General features: G+C 53.0%; 2 protein-coding genes across 2 annotated transcripts; one reads left to right on the plus strand and one right to left on the minus strand.

The window, feature by feature from the left end:
- Nucleotides 1-2,888: 2,888 nt before the first annotated feature.
- On the plus strand, nt 2,889-4,667 carry LOC122382615. Its single transcript, XM_043368173.1, has one exon. It carries the CDS (start codon nt 2,889-2,891, stop codon nt 4,665-4,667), a length of 1,779 nt encoding a protein of 592 aa, XP_043224108.1.
- A 6,777-nt stretch (nt 4,668-11,444) lies between these two features.
- LOC122382586 (facilitated trehalose transporter Tret1-like) lies at nt 11,445-14,761 on the minus strand. Its single transcript, XM_043368119.1, has 3 exons — nt 14,405-14,761; nt 13,543-13,678; nt 11,445-13,162 (listed from the first exon to the last, which is right to left on the minus strand). The coding sequence occupies exons 1-3, from the start codon at nt 14,474-14,476 to the stop codon at nt 11,934-11,936; spliced, it is 1,437 nt and encodes a 478-aa protein (XP_043224054.1). The 5' UTR covers nt 14,477-14,761; the 3' UTR covers nt 11,445-11,933.
- Nucleotides 14,762-18,563: the final 3,802 nt, after the last annotated feature.

Here is an 18,563-nt window from a genome sequence, read left to right on the forward strand (position 1 = left end):
TTTGATCATCCTGAGGCTGGCTTTAACCTAATAATTTGATGAGGGTCTTCCTCGTTTCGGATTGAGGCGAAAACAAACGTCAAACAACCTTGATAGTTAATTCAGCACTTCAAAACAAAGGTACACCTAGGGTATCATTACAATACCGGATCATAACGATCTGGATAGTTCTCAGCCTGTAAGCTAACTAAGCGGTAACTAGTCAAGTGGTAGGTACCGGAAGCATTGACAACCTGGTGACTGTTTCGAGACCCTTGTTTTGACACATAGCTCGTCAATATTTTTTACAGTGTACTTTTACGGCATCGTTTTCCTCTCGTCAAGACGCATGAATGAACTATAATTTGGCCTTGGAAAGCCAACTTGAAAATTTGACCACAGATCAAGGTCATGAATTGACCGGGAAGGTCATGTTGAATATCAGTCGACCCATATCGTCGAGCTGAACGAACACATCCTAAGGCATTTTTACTGCTCTAGCATGCCTCTATCAAAAGCTATTCGCGAAAAACTGTTATACACTATTTGTGACCTGAGATGACCTCAGGGGCATCAACAGGGGTCACGGGTGCCATTTTCAGTTCAATGTGTCATTGCTACTTGTAATTCAGCGTTTGAGAGTGTTTAGAATGACGTTCGTCCAATAGAGACACTTTCAATTTTCACCCGTTGACTTATACTCGTAATGGGGAGGTCTCAATATTGACCTGACCCTAGGTCACCGATGTAAACATTTTGAGATAGTTTTTTTTACATAAAGAAGTTATTGTTTCTTTTATCAATCGCTGAAAGTTTCAAAGTGATTGGTCACTTGGTGTAGCTTTGACAAACATTGAAACTTTTTGTGAGGTGAGCTCACTTTAAGTGCATGGGTAACCTGACTTGAGCGACCTTGGTCTGAAATTTTCACAACACACATGCAGAAAAGATATATGATAAGGTATGCAAAAACGGCGGCGCTCCGCGCTGCCGTTTTGAGATATTTGCGAAAAACCACAGGGTAAAGGGTGCGGGTTAAGTGTTGAGCGAATGCATTATGCAGCCCGAGTCAGTCATTGTGTGTATAGGTATATTCGCGTTTTTTTTTAGTGAAGGTGCAAATAATATAGCAAGGTATAAAGGTAAATCGCAATTGCCTATTGCAATTAATCGTATGATTTACCTTATCTTATCCCTGCCTTGTAGTTTTTGTTTGACAAAACACGTTGTCGGTCTGTAAAAAATACCCTTGACGATGTGGAAGGTTTTGACCGAAGAATCTCTCCGAGACTTCAAGGTCTGTGTGCTCAGCAGCGTGGAATGACGAGACCTGCCATTCATTTATCGCGACGCTTCCGCTCCTTTTTTGTGGTTAATAAGTATTTGAAGCGGTTATAACGGTTTAAGCTGGAAATGCTCTGTTTGTTATTGTATGATATTCCAGTTTCATCAAACAAAACACAAGCGAAACTTTGCTGTCTCCGAAAGAAATGTTGATGCAATTGTTCTGGCTCAAATATTGCCAGGAATAAGTAATGACTTATAACGGTTCAAAAACGTATTTCGTTACAAAAGGAACTAATGTAGCATTCTTTTTGCCATTTTCAAGAAATGCTCATGCTATCTTATCTAATAGGCTGGTGGTTAATTCATATGAATGCATACCTGCATCATTTAGCGACTTAAATGAGTGTGCCTCATTGCAAACAGGATTCACAAACAGGTTCTAAAAGCATGCTCCGGGTACCGACTGCGTGCTATGTCACAAATACCTTAACTACTATTAGTGTCATGCGGGGCAGCTGATGTAGATAGCGCAGGTGTAGTTACCTACCACCTACCTTGGTTGTTTTCCCTTTTGGCGGAAACACGGTCTCGACTTCCCCTCCTCGCTCGCCCAGGTGTCTGCGTCTGCCGATTCCTTCTTGCGTAGCTGAAAGACGCCCCGAGCGGAGGGGAAGGAGACTTGGGAAGGAATGGGGTGACGGTGGGGCGGTGGGTGGGTCTGTTAGGATCCTAGTTTTACTCTCGCTGATGCACGTTGGTGTGGAACTCGTTCGGCGTAGGAAGACTATGGTGGTGATGTTTGCCAGCGTTGCCTTTCTTTCACGGATTTGTTTTCTTGTTGGATTTTGCTGCTCACATATCGATTCACACATACATCACTCGCACTCAAGACTGAACAGTGAACATTCAACTCGACTAATGTGCCCCGCGCCCTTGCCGACGGCTCGCCGGCGGGCACCCGACTCCGTCTCCCGGCCGGCCCGGGCGCGGCGCCGCGGCGCGGCCGTCCCGGTTACCTGACCCGGCCGGCCAAAGGTCGGACCGGCTCCGTCCGCCGCTACCAGCCCGCGGCGGGCCCGGGGAGGGGTACTACACTACATTCTTCCATTGTCGTGGTAACATGCTTGGTGAGGGCAAACATTGGCATGATTTCTTTCCCATTAATATTAAAGTATTGCCTGATTATCTCGTCTAGTGCTGCCATCTGTCGAATGTTGTTCTCCCTAGTTGTTCTTCCTAGGGGTCGCCGCAGTCTGCCCCGCCGCAGTCTGCCCCGACACTAATGTTCCGTGATTATCGCCGGCTCTAATACGGTCCCATTAGTGTCATGCGGGGCAGCTGATGTAGATAGCGCAGGTGTAGTTACCTACCACCTACCTTGGTTGTTTTCCCTTTTGGCGGAAACACGGTCTCGACTTCCCCTCCTCGCTCGCCCAGGTGTCTGCGTCTGCCGATTCCTTCTTGCGTAGCTGAAAGACGCCAAAGGACCGCCAAAAGGATGTACTCGGGCGTGGGATGACGTCACCGATGACGCAGCGCTGCGTGCTCAGCTAGACTATGTTGCAGGCCGCTTGAATGGTGACGACCCAGCCCGCGGCACGTGGTGCGTTGAGGGTGACGCCATGGCTGTTTGGACGGACGCCAGCTCCTTGGCCACCGGAGTCGTGCTGGAGTCAGCGGACGGTGACGTCATCGAGGACGCGTGCTGGCTAAGACATAATGAGGCCACGCACATCAACATGGCCGAGCTGGACGCCGCCAACCGAGGCGTCAACCTGGCTGTCGCCTGGGGAGCGCGGACAATCGATCTCCGCACCGACTCGGCCACTGTTCATCGCTGGCTTGATGACGCCATCAGCGGCCGCGCGCGCCTCAGAACAAAGGCGCACGGGGAGCTGATGATTCGGCGACGTGTGGGGATCATCTGTCAGCTGGTCGGTGAGCTGCGGCTACGACTGTCGGTGACGCTCGTGCGGTCGGCTGAGAACCGAGCTGACGCACTGACGCGAGTCCCCAAAGACTGGCTTCGTAACGTGAGTGTGACTCGAGAGTGCGAGTCTCCATCGCCCGGAGTCAGTGCGGCGGTCGTCTCCGAGCCGCCGCCTCTGGCCGGTGCCGCCGCTGGGCGTGCCGACAGCGGTACGGCGGACGAGCTCCGTGCAGCCGTGTGCCAGTCACACGATCGGGCCGGCCACCCCGGTGTCCGTCGGACATTGTACTTTGCCCGCCGTGATGTGTCGCGTGACGTCACCCGGGCTATGGCTCGTGCTGTGGTGGAGAACTGTGACGCGTGCCGCTCGATTGACCCGGCCCCGGTGCGGTGGAGACATGGCTCGCTCGGCGTGTCTGTCCCGTGGCAGCGCATATCCATCGACGTCACCCATCACCGCGGACAGAACTACCTCACCGTCATTGACTGTGGGCCATCGCGCTTCTGCGTGTGGCGCTCGCTGCGTCGCGCCAACGCCAACGAGAGCGTTGGCCACCTAGAGCAGCCATTTCTCGAGCGCGGAGCCCCTGAGGAGATCCTGACAGACAATGACACGGTGTTCCGTGGCCGTCATATGGCTGTGCTCGCGGCGCGGTGGAGAGTGGCTCTCAGATTCCGAGCTGTCCACGAGCCAGGCGGGAATGGTGTGGTGGAGCGGTGCCATCGGACAATCAAAGTCATCGCCGCGAGGCGCCAGTGTACCGTGGCCGAAGCGGTTCACATTTACAACGTGACCCCGCGCGATGGAGTGACGGCAGAGTCCGCCCCGGCATCCGGGGTGTATCAGTACACCGTGCGGGATTGTATTCGGTCCGCGCCGTCTGACGCCGCTGAAGCTAGCGAGCGGCACTCACCCGAGTCTGACGACCGGTGTCGTGTTAGGCCGCCGCTATCTGACGCCACGGAGGCTGTGGGGTCACCCCCACTTGTATCTGACGGGGCGCGTCTCAGAGTGGGGGACAGGGTGTGGGTGCGCCGACGTGGGACACGCTGCACAGATATGTCACGGCGCGGGACGGTGACGGGCTTGGTGTCGCGACAGGTAGTCGAGGTCGATGGGGTCCCATGGCACGTCAGAAACGTTCGTCACCGATGTGACCGGCAGGACAGCGACGGGGACAGTGACAGTGTCGATGACGGCGACGGGGACAGTGACAGTGTCGATGACGGGCCGCCATTGTACGTGGACTGTCACTGGGAGGCAACTGAGGACGGCGCTGACGCGGTTGTAGACAATGGAACGACCGTGCGTGCTGTGCCTGAGACACTGCAGCACGCCACGGAGCAGACGGGGACTGAGCCCCCTGCAGCCGAGCCGGCTGTGGCTGAGCCTCCTGCAGCCGAGCCGGCTCAGGTCGAGCCGGTGCTGCTGCGGCGGAGCGCCCGCCTGCAGAGTCGGATGGTCCGTTAGTGGTGCGTACTGCAGTGGGCGGAGACCTGCCGGCCCGGCGGTGGCGCGGCCTGCGATGGACAGTCGACGGCCGGGTCTCGGGAAGCATCCGCCCGAACTAACCGAGATGTCTGCGTCGGCGGGAGAGCCACGGCTGTCGGTGTCGGCTGCCGTAGCCGGCCTTGACACGAGAGCGGGTTCACTGGCAGTGGGTTGAGGCGGAGGGGGCGCGGCCGTCTGTCGCCTGGGTAATAAACGGGAAGAGGGAAGTCGCAGTTGGTGGCGAATGGCGAGCCGGCTGGGCTGGCGGGCCGAACTAGCTGTGGAGTGAACATTTATGTTAGGTTACCGCCCAGCCCCAGCGACAGGCCAGGTGCAGGGTGCACTGCCACCTGGTGGCAGCACAACTCGAAGTGTATGGTGGCATTCTGTAGTTGTCGTAAGTACATATCGGGCACTGGTACTTACAGGCTAAAGGATGTGTAACGGGCCACCTCACTGAGGGTGTTAATTGTGGAGCACCTAACGGATAGTTTTTTTTTTTTGGCGAGAGCCAGACTGTGAGATCACAGTGAACGGCAGTGAATGGTCACGAGAGCCGTAGGTGACCAGGTGGGTTATGCGGACAGCCTCCATGTCTAAGTGGGCAATCGCGGACAGCCTGGTGTAGCACAATGTGGGGGCTATCGCGGACAGCCGGGCATGTCTACAGGTGGGGCTATCGCGAACGGCCCTGCATGGATGGATGTGGGGCTATCGTGGACGGCCCGGGGCTATCGCGGACAGCCCTGCATGTACGTAGGTGGGGCGATCGCGGACAGCCCTGCATGTATGTAGGTAGGGCTATCGCGGACAGCCGGGCATTTTTTAGGTGGGGCTATCGCAGACAGCCCTGCATGTATGTAGGCAGGGGGTAGCGCGGACAGCCTGACCTGTCACAATGTGGGGCCATCGCGGACAACCGTCCACGTCTGCAGGTGAGGCCATCGCGGACAGCCGTGCACGTCTGCAGGTGTGACTATCGCGGACAGCCGTGCAATGTGCATGTCTGCAGGTGAGGCTACCGCGGACAGTCGTGCCTTGTAGCCTCGCTATCGCGGAACGCCGGGCATGTCTGGAGGTGAGACTATCGCGGACAGTCGGGCATGTCTATAGGTGGGGCTATCTCGGACAGCCCTGCATGTATGTAGGTAGGGCTATCGCGGACAGCCTGACATGTCATAATGTGGGGCCATCGCGGACAGCCGTCCATGTCTACATGTGATGCTATCGCGGGCAGCCGTGCACGTCTGCAGGTGAGACTCGCGGACAGCCGTGCATGTCTGCAGGTGAGGCTATCGCGGACAGCCGTCCTTTTTGTAGCCTCGCTATCGCGGACAGCCGTGCATGTCTGGAGGTGAGGCTATCGCGGACAGCCGGGCATGTCTATAGGTGGGGCTATCTCGGACAGACTTGCATGTATGTAGGTAGGGCTATCGCGGACAGCCTGACGTGTCACAATGTGGGGCCATCGCGGACAGCCGGCCATGTCTGCAGGTGAGGCTATCGCGGACAACCGTGCCTTTTTTTTAGGTGAGGCTATTGCGGACAGCCTGACGTGTTACAATGTGGGGCCATCGAGGACAGCCGTCCATGTCTGCAGGTGAGGCTATCGCGGACAGCCGTGCATGTCTGCAGGTGAGGCTATCGCGGACAGCCGTGCCTTTTTGTAGGTGAGGCTATCGCGGACAGCCGTGCCTTTTTGTAGGTGAGGCTATAGCGGACAGCCTGACGTGTTACAGTGTGGGGCCATCGTGGACAGCCGTCCTTGTCTGCAGGTGAGGCTATCGCGGACAGCCACGCATGTCTGCAGGTGAGACTATCGCGGACAGCCGTGCATGTCGGCATGTGAGGCTATCGCGGACAGCCTGACGTGTTACAATGTGGGGTTATCGCGGACAGCCGTCCATGTCTGCAGGTGAGGCTATCGCGGACAGCCGAGCACGTCTGCAGGTGAGACTATCGCGGACAGTCGTGCATGTCGGCATGTGAGGCTATCGCGGACAGCCGTGCCTTTGTAGGTGAGGCTATCGCGGACAGCCGTGCACGTCTGCAGGTGAGACTATCGCGGATAGCTGTGCATGTGTGCAGGTGAGGCTATCGCGGACAGCCGTGCCTTTCTTATCCTCGCTATCGCGGACAGCCGTGCATGTCTGGAGGTGAGGTCTCGGACAGCCTTGCATGTATGTAGGTAGGGCTATCGCGGACAGCCTGACGTGTTACAATGTGCGGCCATCGCGGACAGCCGGCCATGTCTGCAGGTGAGGCTATCGCGGACAACCGTGCCTTTTTTAGGTGAGGCTATCGCCGACAGCCTGACGTGTCACAATGTGGGACCAACGCGGACAGCCGTCCATGTCTGCAGGTGAGGCTATCGCGGACAGCCGTGCATGTCTGCAGGTGAGGCTATCGCGGACAGCCGTGCCTTTTTGTAGGTGAGGCTATCGCGGGCAGCCTGACGGGTTACAATGTGGGGCCATCGCGGACAGCCGTCCATGTCTTCAGGTGAGGCCATCGCGGACAGCCGTGCATGCCTGCAGGTGAGGCTATCGCGGACAGCCGCGCCTTCTTGTAGGTGAGGCTATCGCGGACAGCCTGACGTTACAATGTGGGGCCATCGCGGACAGCCGTGCCTTTTTGTAGGTGAGGCTATCGCGGACAGCCTGACGTGTGACAATGTGGGGCCGTCGCGGACAGCCGTCCATGTCTGCTGGTGAGGCTATCGCGGACAGCCACGCACGTCTGTAGGTGAGACTATCGCGGACAGCTGTGGATGGCGGCATGTGAGGCTATTGTGGACAGCCGTCCATGTCTGCAGGTGAGGCTATCGCGGGCAGCCGCGCACGTCTGCAGGTGAGACTATCGTCGGTATGTGAGGCTATCGCGGACAGCCGTGCATGTCTGCAGGTGAGGCTATCGCGGACAGCCGTGCACGTCTGCAGGTGAGACTATCGCGGACAGCCGTGCATGTCGGTATGTGAGGCTATCGCGGACAGCCGTGCATGTCTGCAGGTGAGGCTATCGCGGACAGCCGTGCCTTTTTGTAGGTGAGGCTATCGCGGACAGCCTGACGTGTGACAATGTGGGGCCATCGCGGACAGCCGTCCATGTCTGCAGGTGAGGCTATCGCGGACAGCCACGCACGTCTGCGGGTGAGACTATCGCGGACAGCCGTGCATGTCATGTCGGCATGTGAGGCTATCGCGGACAGCCGTGCCTTTTTGTAGGTGAGGCTATCGCGGACAGCCGTGCCTGTTTGTAGGTGGGGCTATCGCGGACAGCCGTGCATGTGTGTAGATGCAGCTATCACAAACAGCCCTTGATGTCTGTAGGGGAGTCTAAGTGGACAGGTGAGGGGATGGGACAGGGCCACTACTGCAAACAGGCGCCGCCGGAAGGGGTGTCTGCCGACCCCATATTATTTCTCAGCCTTGGCGCCGGGTCGGAAATGCATCTTTGCGTCACAGTCTGGCGCTGCCAACTGGTGTCAGGTAGGTGCGCGTTCCGTGTAGGTATACGGTCGGTGGACAGGCTCATGGCGGCAATGCAGCATAGCAGCAGGCATACGTGCATCCACAGTGTGGCACATTGCCAGCAGTGACCTGACCCCCAGTCGGTCCGCTGCAGACCGGTGAAAGGCAACACCCCCGATCAACGGCAGTCCGACCGCCGGCCGCAGGCCCGTCATGGCCTTTTCAAGGGCAGCTGACGTCACGCCGGATGAGTCACCCGGCCGCCCCCGGTGCGGAGGACGGTCAAGTGTCACACGCCCGCGCCTGCGCCGCTGGCAACCACGTGACCATCAGTAGCTATTGTTGCTGCCGCCGCCCGCGGCGCTACCAGCGTTGGAAGTGCCACGTAGAGCTGACGTCACGATCACGCTATGGCTGGTCGGACCCGCCAAGATGGCGTCAGGGCGACAGGGCATTGGGCGTAGGCCATGGACATCAATACTGATGCCAGGCAAACAAAGAGTATATAGGGCTAAAAATGCATGGCAGGCTAAGAAACGTCAATGACTGGGGCCAGGCAAGCAATGACATTGGTGGAAAGAACCATTGTAGGTACGGAAGAGGAGGTCATCCTGGTTGGCCGGGCACAAGATAAATGTACAGAAAGTCACAGTTTCATACACTGAGCAAATCACACCGGGGTGAGCTGCTCCCCAGGCACATTGCAGGTGGTGAGACACCTGATTGCAGTCAGTGTGGGGCTCGTTATGGTCAGTAATGTGGCGCACGGCGCCCGGCCTCGGCTAGGGGGGGGGGGCGCGATGGGGGCAAACTCTTATCATGTATGCTATATTGAATCGCCGTTAGCGATCACGTGAGTGAGTAAGGTGCAAGTGGCAATCACCACCGGCGTGTTATGGGACGCGGCGAGGAACGGGCGAGACAAAATGGCGCCCGGCGCCGGGGGGGGGGGTAATCTCCCCATGCACGCGGTGAAAGCCGTCGACAGACCTAGTTAGGTAGCAGGGAATGTCCAGTAACATACCTGCAGTTTTGTGCGCTGGCGAGGGGCCATCGCGACCACAGTAGGATCCTAGTTTTACTCTCGCTGATGCACGTTGGTGTGGAACTCGTTCGGCGTAGGAAGACTATGGTGGTGATGTTTGCCAGCGTTGCCTTTCTTTCACGAATTTGTTTTCTTGTTGGATTTTGCTGCTCACATATCGATTCACACATACATCACTCGCACTCAAGACTGAACAGTGAACATTCAACTCGACTAATGTGCCCCGCGCCCTTGCCGACGGCTCGCCGGCGGGCACCCGACTCCGTCTCCCGGCCGGCCCGGGCGCGGCGCCGCGGCGCGGCCGTCCCGGTTACCTGACCCGGCCGGCCAAAGGTCGGACCGGCTCCGTCCGCCGCTACCAGCCCGCGGCGGGCCCGGGGAGGGGTACTACACTACATTCTTCCATTGTCGTGGTAACATGCTTGGTGAGGGCAAACATTGGCATGATTTCTTTCCCATTAATATTAAAGTATTGCCTGATTATCTCGTCTAGTGCTGCCATCTGTCGAATGTTGTTCTCCCTAGTTGTTCTTCCTAGGGGTCGCCGCAGTCTGCCCCGCCGCAGTCTGCCCCGACACTAATGTTCCGTGATTATCGCCGGCTCTAATACGGTCCCAATACAATACTATATCTAATAAGGTGGCGAAGTACTAGAATGAGCAGCATGATTGAATATCGTAGAAGAATAACCGTATGCTCACTATCTTTTCACAATCCAGAATTAGCCTAAAATGAATGAATATATTTCGGAAACGTTCCTTCATCAGTTCAAAAGTTAACTACATATACAAGGCACAGAAATGTACAAATTATTGAACATCACAAAAGCGCCGAATTAACTGATCCCACCAATCCGTTGGTGGGATCAGTTAATTCGGCGCTTTTGTGACGTTCAATAATCTGTACATTTCTGTGCCTTGTATAGTTAACTTTTGAACTGAAGAAGGAACGTTTCCGAAATATATTCCAACGGATTGGTGGGATCAGTTAATTCGGCGCTTTTGTGACGTTCAATAATTTGTACATTTCTGTGCCTTGTATAGTTAACTTTTGAACTGAAGAAGGAACGTTTCCGAAATATATTCATTCATTTTAGGCTAATTTTGGATTGTGAAAAGATAGTGAGCATACGGTTATTCTTCTACGAAATACTATATCTATAATAACTAGTTATCAGACGATAGCCAGGGCCTGAGTACGTGCAGCTTCTCCCATCAGCAACGCGAACAATGGACCTGAAAAAAGCATGCGACCCTGCTCAGTCTCCAATCTACAACCCATGATAATAAATACTCATTTTGATTCAGCCAAGGCACCAAATACAAATAAATCCTTGGTGTTAGTCTGCTGGACAACAAGCAGCAACTACCTACATGAAAGAAAATTACACCCATTAGCGGCGTTCTGAACACTTCTTCCGAAGGGCATTTTAGCTCCACCTGTCTCACCTGCGTCATGTAGGAGGTCATATAAGGATGTCCTGCACCTCTGCCCTCATAAGCGCATCGCCGTCACCGTCTGCTACACATGACTGCCGTTACAATTATCGCCGGCGTCGGTGGCACAGAGGTCCCGTGACAAGGTCGCGGCGCTGCGTCGACGAAGCGTTTCGGTGGCCATTTGGGTCGTTCAATTGTTTTAGCTGGTTTCTGGGCGAGTGCTCCACGCCACAGGCAGGACAGAGTGTGGTCTATGTCATTGCAGTTTGCCACGGAAGGGGCGTGGTGGTTTTGTGAACATTGTTGCAATGGTTGCACATGCGTCTGCATCTGACCTCCAACTCCGTGGTGTCGCAGTCTAGAAAAGCATATAATGCTCGTGTCTTCAACCCGATTCCATATAGCCAAAGTAACCCTTGTGACCCTGAGCATCGCTTATGATTCCTCCACTCGGGGCACATCATAATAAGCTACGGCCGCCCCGCGGAAGCTCTAACAGGCTCAACCAAATAACAGCTTCCGGGGATCGGAGGAGGGGGGGGGGAGGGGTGAGACCGACCTGCCCCGCTGTGACCCTCACCGTGGGTGGGTGACGGCCCCCCTGACATCGACACCCGAGCCGTTGTGCGTGATCAGTCACCCGGGGCCAGCGCCACGGTCGTCGCCGATTCGTCTTCTAATGTCCTCCATGCCACGGATGGGGCCGATTAACGCTTGACTAGTAATGTGCTGCTTTCGGACACTCATAATTTTTATTCAGTATCCATTCCACAAGGTATTCATCGTCCCTCAAATAAAGTCATAAGTGAAAAGGTTTATTAATGATCTGGTATTTATTACGCAATGGTAGCAAACCTCAGTGTCCACAATTCACGTCAAAATAAGAGAAGGCACATACATTCATAAGAAAATTCGCCATACCATCGCTAGGGCGTAACTAACCTAAAAAAAAAAACGATGACAATGAACTGGCGTACAGATGTTCATGCTGCAGCTTGCAATAGCTAATGGCCTAAAATGGTGAACAGCCGTCCTCACAGCGGTATGAGGCTAAAACAACCCCTCTCATTAAACATCCGCTCCGCTTTCCACAGCCAACGATAATGGCACATATTACAGATGAGTTTAAGAAAGATAGCTAAAATGTCATTCTTCTACCTAGTTACTTTGAAACTGTAAAAAGATTATCGAGATCACGCAATCAGAAGAGCAAAGCTGGTTGAAAGACCAAATGTCGTCGTCCTGGAGACGGCAGAAATGTCGGGTTATCACCGTCATGTCTTGGCGATTGTCAGGCACCGCTAAAAGTGTTGTACCCGACAGGGGTGCCCACGGCCGTCACCAGCGTGTACTCCTCGTCTTTGTCCTCGAACAGCTCCTCGATCTGCTGCAGGCTCAGGCCGCGCGTCTCCGGCACGGCGGCCGCCACCAGCAGCAGGATGGCGCCCGTGACGCCCGCGTGCGCCGCGAACACACCGCCGATGCCCAGCGCCGCCAGCAACGGCGGGAACACCTGCACACCGATCAGCGAGGTTATGTTGTAGAAGAGCACCAGCGCCGCGCCGCCGGCGTCGCTCAGACGCGCCGGCACGATCTCGCCGATGACGCACCACGGCACCGGGCCGACGCCCATGCAGAAGAACGAGATGGCCAGGATGAGCGCCAGCAGCGGCATGTGCGTGAACTGAGCCAGCGATGGGATGTAGAAGTAGGCGGCCAGCGCGAGGTAGCTGGCCGTCATGCCGGCCGCCGAGAAGAGCAGCAGCACGCGCCGGCCCAGTCGGTCGATGAGGACGGAGACCAGGCCGACGGCCACGATGCGGATGACGCAGAGAAGCACGCTGACCACGGTGGCGTCCAGCGTCGACCCGAGTGTGCGCAGAAACACGAGCGAGTAGCTGAGCACGGCCATGTAGCCGCAGAAGGCGACGCCGAGCAGCAGCGCCGCCGACAGCAGCAGCGGACGGTAGTGGCGCGGCTGCTTCACCAGCGTCCACGTCGACTTGTGGGAAACACCCTCTTCTGTAGTGGTCGGCTCAGGATTTGGCAGACGTATTCCAAAGAAACGGGCTGCCTTTTTCGCTTCGATGAGCCGACCAGTGCGCAGCAGATACACGGGATCTGACGGAGCTATCAGGAGCGCTACGGCCGTGGGCAGGGCAAACAGCGCCGCACTGATGATCGCCGCCCACCACCAGGGGAAGTAGACTCCAAGAACCAGACTCAGGATGACGTACACCATGTAGACGATGTCGGGCAGCAGCGCCAGGAAGCCCCGGTACTGCGGCGAGGCCACGGCGCTGATGTAGAACACGTGCAGCACGAAGGCCGGTCCGGAGAAGAGGCCCACTATCAGGCGTCCGATGAGCAGTGTGTTGTAGCACTTGGCGAAGGCCGTGACGATGAAGCCGGCCACCGCGGGCACGCAACACCAGAGCATGGTGTTGCGCGCCCCGAACCGCTTTGACAGCTTCCCGGCCACCGCTGATCCGACTACTGTTCCCAGGAAGTTTGAGGTTACTGCGAAAAGAAGAAACGAGGACGGTTAGTTTGAACATCCAAGAATTATGGAGTTTTTTTTAACCTTTTGTTTGCCTGCATCCGCAACATGTGGCAGAATCGACAAGGATGAAAGGTATCGTAGAAATAAAAAGTACGACACAGTTCTTGAAGGGTGCGTTATTGCAATGCCTTGTTCCTTTTAAAGGAAATTATGATGAGCGGTCAATTTCTGTATCTGTTAGCAAAGTTTTCTGAAGAGCATTTCACCTCTTGTCCAATCCACAATTTCATCGATAGTAGACGTTAATCTTCATAGATACCTAATCTTTTGATGTGAAAGGTCACTTATTAGTGTAGCAAGGGTTCTTTTCTACAGAAAGCACACTTTTATAACTCACCTATCCACACTTGTTGTTCTGCAGTTAGGACGAATCCTCCGATGCCACGAGACAGCTGGTCCACGCAGAGACTGCCGATTCCGATGCCGACGGCCCATCCACCGACGGCCATCGAGGCTCCCAGAGTGGCCAAGAACTATAAGGAACGTTAGATTTCACTCGACGAAAAAAATAAAGCTATTTACGTTCACTGGTATTTGTTTAATTAGTACATTGCCCACACCTTTTTCTATGTAACTCCGCCACCTCACCTGATACCAAAATTCTCTGGTAGCTTATCAGCATCTGTTATTAAACGGCGTCATACTGGGGGGGGGGGGGGGGGTAGAAATTGCCTCCTTCGGTTTTTCGCCAATTACTTCCAAGCGCGTGAAGCAGTAACGTCAAACTTTCAGTACCTTATCATACATCAACTTGATATGTTACCTAAAAATTTGAGCGGAATCTGTAGTGGAAGTTTGAGAAAAGGGCGTTTTAGTGATGTCATGTATAACGGAATTTCTGCTTGAAAAAACGTAAAACTTCCAACACCCATAGGTACCATCTTCAGTTTTTGAGGAATCAAGGCGTAAAAAACACTTTTACGTGATTCTGCTTTCTCTTTCAAATTGCTATCTCAGATGGATTAAAAATTTAGAGTATTGGCTATGTTTTAACTTTTTTTGGGGGGAGGGTGTTATAGGTAAATTAAAAGTTTGACTTTATTAAAAACGGAATATACGTTAGAGAAGTAGATACGGTGTGTGCACAATCCACATGCATTCCAACTTTTGTAGACGAATCGATTTCAAAAGGTAAGGTATGATATGCTTAGAAATTGCTTCAATGGCATAGAATAGCTACATCGCAAACCGAAACTTACCTGAGCCCATAGCCGAGGCTGGAGCGGGGCGTCATTGCTGCCCTGTGGCTCTCCCTCGGTGGTCCGACCCATGGCTCCTGACCTGCCGCACTGTGTCGGAGAGGTCAGCGCAGGCGGCGGCGCGGCGGCCGGGGTCGGCCCGCAGAACAGGCGACTGACCGGCGCACTCCACGCGTCACACAACTCACTGATGGCCGCGTCCGCGCTCCCCGGGGACCGTTTGTGGACGCCGGAGACCCGCCGGCGGCCGCGAGCACCGCCAGAAGCCAGACGTGGGACTGGGCCTGCCCGAATGGCTGGACAAATCCCGCGGGGAGCAGAGGCGACCAATCCGGACGGAGCTGGACCGGGCTAGCCAATAGAGCCGGGGGATGGTGGGGGATGGGGAGGGGAGGGAGGGACGGTCCACGTGGGTGCCATGTGAGGCCGAGGCGCCGGGATGTGGTCAGTAGTGTCAACCGGACGGGTCCGGTTTAATCTCGATGAATAATTATCGTGCGGAATGCCGCCGTGTTTTTAAGAAGGTTTGGAGTTATGAGGTACTTTTTCCTCGAGTGTTGATGCAATAACTCCATGTATTTTTTACGTAAGAGTGTGACGCTGCTTACTATTCATTGCTTATGCCGAAGATAAATAATTAGGGACAGAGTACCAGTGTCCTCACTGGGTTCAAGAACCCTCAAGAAACCAGTAACGGACCAGTTCGATTGGGCAGTGCCGTTTCGTGTTTACGTGCTATGGTCACAAACCTAGGCGTCATATTGAGCTCTGACAGACACAATATGAGACACCTTGGTGCAGCACATGCTAGGAGGCGGAGCGAAGGCTGCTTACAGGCTTCAAGGCAGGTGATTTGTGAATCGTATTCGTGATAACATGATTTATCATCGTGTATTTTTATTTGGCGCTTCTGTTCCCACCAAAAAGGTCCGATCTTATGAAGCTAGAAGGAAACCCATTTTGTATAAAATTTGAACACCTAATATTATAATGGCTATGGTCCTGCGTAGAGAGGCAATGGTAACCGGCTACCAGTTCGGCGTCCCGCAGCCGTGATGATAAATCCCATAGATAACTAAGGGTTATTTTATTAGAGCCTAGAGATTGGACTGTGCGGACTGCGCGACACCGGCAGTGATCCGTGGAGGCGAACCATCCCGATGGGACCTGATCGCCCCGTGGGGACAGTCCAACCGCATCCCTAATGGTCACCCCAGAGATGATTTACAGGTCCTGGTGAGGACCCAACTTCACCCACCGCGCCGGTTGTCAGTTGGGGTGACTGCCAGCCCGGAAAGAGAGCGTGAGGGGGATGTGGATGGGTTTGTTCTGAGGATGGTGAAGACGGATGTCCATCTTCAGGCACGCGACCGCTTATAAACGCCGGGCATCGTCGCCCTCCTCCGTCACTACCGGGTGCTGAGTATCGTCGGCTGATGTTTAGACTAGAACGTGACGGAGCAGCGTGCACTGCTAATCTAGTTTGAACTGGATGAACTGCTCTAGTCAAGGAGTTCCCCGCGGTGTTTGGCAAGGAGGGCAGACATGCACATTGCATATACCTCATGGATGATTCATGACATTCGGATATACAGATGTCATGCATTACCTCAGTATGCTTTAGGATCTGAATCGCAGTGACGCATTACTAAACGGTTTAGTTGTTCTGCAGCAACCATGTCCCCCATGAATGCCGTACTTGCATGACGCTCGCATGACGAACAGAAAAGATATTAGAAATGACAAAATGTCGAGCGGGGGCTACGACAGGTCTTTAAATTTAACTGCGAAATTATCATTACAATCCATATCCAAAATTTGATTGAGAACGAACCTGATTATTTGCTCGCCTCAAAGAATGGATAATCACAAATAAGAGCCCAGGAAAAGTTAATAGATTTGCATCATATTCGCGCGATTTGCGCGAATTGCATCATATCTCACGGTTTATACCTACTTACATAACATATAAGTCAGAAAAAGGTAACATTGACATTGGACCACCAGCTCAGGAAAGGGGAGAATGGGAAAGGTCTGTATTAACTGAATGCGATGACTGATGACGATGAGATTGGTACGTCGTGAAGATAGAAAAAAGACGGTAGATAAATTCGGATTAGTTCTTCTAAAATCAACAAACCCAGGTACCTACTTGTTCACCATTGCAATGTGTTTGATTGTAAGTCATATGTGCCAATCTGATATATGATCGGTCTCTTTCACACATATTCTTCAGCAAGTGCGCTCACACTATCGTGCTTATCGCTTTCATATCAAGACATTAGCCAGATGTGTATAAACAAGAGGCTTCCTTCAGCCTTTGGTGTCGCTGCGATAGCGCAATAGATATCCAGCCTTGTGCAAGGTCATGTCGGCGTATAATTTATCTTTCTATCTCTGTATTGGCGCCGCCGCTGCAAACAACCTGCGGCGACTTTAGTTCTTTTGGCGGCTGGACGGCCGGGAGACGCGTGTCTCCCGGGGGTGGCGCGTGCCGGCGGGGTGTGCCGGGGATCCAGTTACAGCTGGATCCCGTCATACGGCGGGCGGCGGGCCCGACAGGTCGGCGCCGCCAGTGGACGGGCAGAGGCTCATGTGGCAGATGGGGAGAGATGTCAATAGTCGCAGATATTATCAGCTCAAAGGTCACTGTCATGATAATACATGCAGTCTGTGTTGGAGGAGCTGGAATGCCATGAATTGCAAAACGCCCTCCGCCAAAAGGATTCCTTGTGATTGATGAAAATGCATTGAAGGTAGAAAGCTGATATTTTGAGATAATAGGGTTTTAATCAAATGCGGATTTTTGGCACCTCGCACTTCTTGGGTCTTACTGCAAGTCACCGAACCAAGTCGTGACTTGAGCCTCTTGAGTCTGAACGGTAAAAAAATGTCACAGCTCAGCAACGTTTTCACTTTAATGGCTGGAGTGGGAATCTATGCAGGGTTATATGGAAACTTTTCAGAAGGTGATATTAATTTATAATTGAAATAGATAAATAGATTGGTTAGTAATGTAAGATAGAAACATTGAATTTGTTAATAGCCATTTTCACAACGGCCATCTGGTACACATTTTGTGCAGATTGGGTGCATATTTGGTCAGATTAGGTGCGTTTTTGGTCAAATCAGGCTCAGTATGTTTCAGCAAAGCTGTCATTTTGGGCTGCACAAATGCTTATAAACCTTATTTTTCAAATCATCAGATCTTATGTTCGATCAAAATACTGAAAAATTAATAGTATGAAGATATTTTGACTCGTGAAGACGGCTATTGCAATTTTATAACTATATTGTTTATGAATTATTTTAAAAGTGGTAGCAAGCTCCTGAATCAAATAAAAATTTACCTCTCCGATTGAAATCTTCAATGATTGAGTTCGGATTGGCAACTAGACCTCACCATTTTATTCCATGGTGTGGTTTAGGAGAATAAGGAAACTGCTTAGCTAGAGACCGCAATTATTGTATCATATCCCAAAAACATAAATCGCGATACTCTTGCCGACTGGCGATGAAGTTCGGACGCTCTAAACTGATCAAAGAACGAACATCAGTCAACTTGGAAACTTTGATTGCTTTTTATACTGCGAGCAAGCATGTGCCTCAGTAAGATGAATGGTCCAATCCACCCTTGTGATTCGTAGCTGGACCTTGCCATAATTATTTACCTTAGGTAGTGTACAGTGTACTTCATGTACACTGTAAAGTAGGTACTGTATAGCATAGCATATGAAATGTGTGACCGAAATCGCCAGGGCGTTAACCCAATGAGAAAGGACGTTGCTCACATGCAATACGACTATGAACATGGCTTTGCATTGCAAAGTCACAGACCTAAAAATTGGCCTCAAGACTAAGTTACCATCATTTTACTTGGTCAATGAATGTCTAACAAAAGAGGATGCACAATGTAAACCGTGCACGGCCCCAAAATAACAGACGAGTTTTACTTGCAAGCGTGCAAAATGTAGTGATCATATATCAAGCAAGTCAAATAACCAAAAACGACACATGGTCTTTTAATGTTTCATTCCTAAGGTCCTGGGAGCTAGGGTATCATCCAGTTTAATCTAGATTGGCACGCTCCTCTGCCGCATCTTAGTCTAAACATCGGCCGACCATCTCAGCACCCCGGTAGTGACGGAGGAGGGCGACG

The sequence above is a fragment of the Amphibalanus amphitrite genome, unplaced genomic scaffold (genome assembly GCF_019059575.1).
Source record: "Amphibalanus amphitrite isolate SeventyFive unplaced genomic scaffold, NRLGWU_Aamphi_draft 000143F_arrow, whole genome shotgun sequence".
Taxonomy (NCBI): Eukaryota; Metazoa; Arthropoda; class Thecostraca; order Balanomorpha; family Balanidae; genus Amphibalanus; species Amphibalanus amphitrite.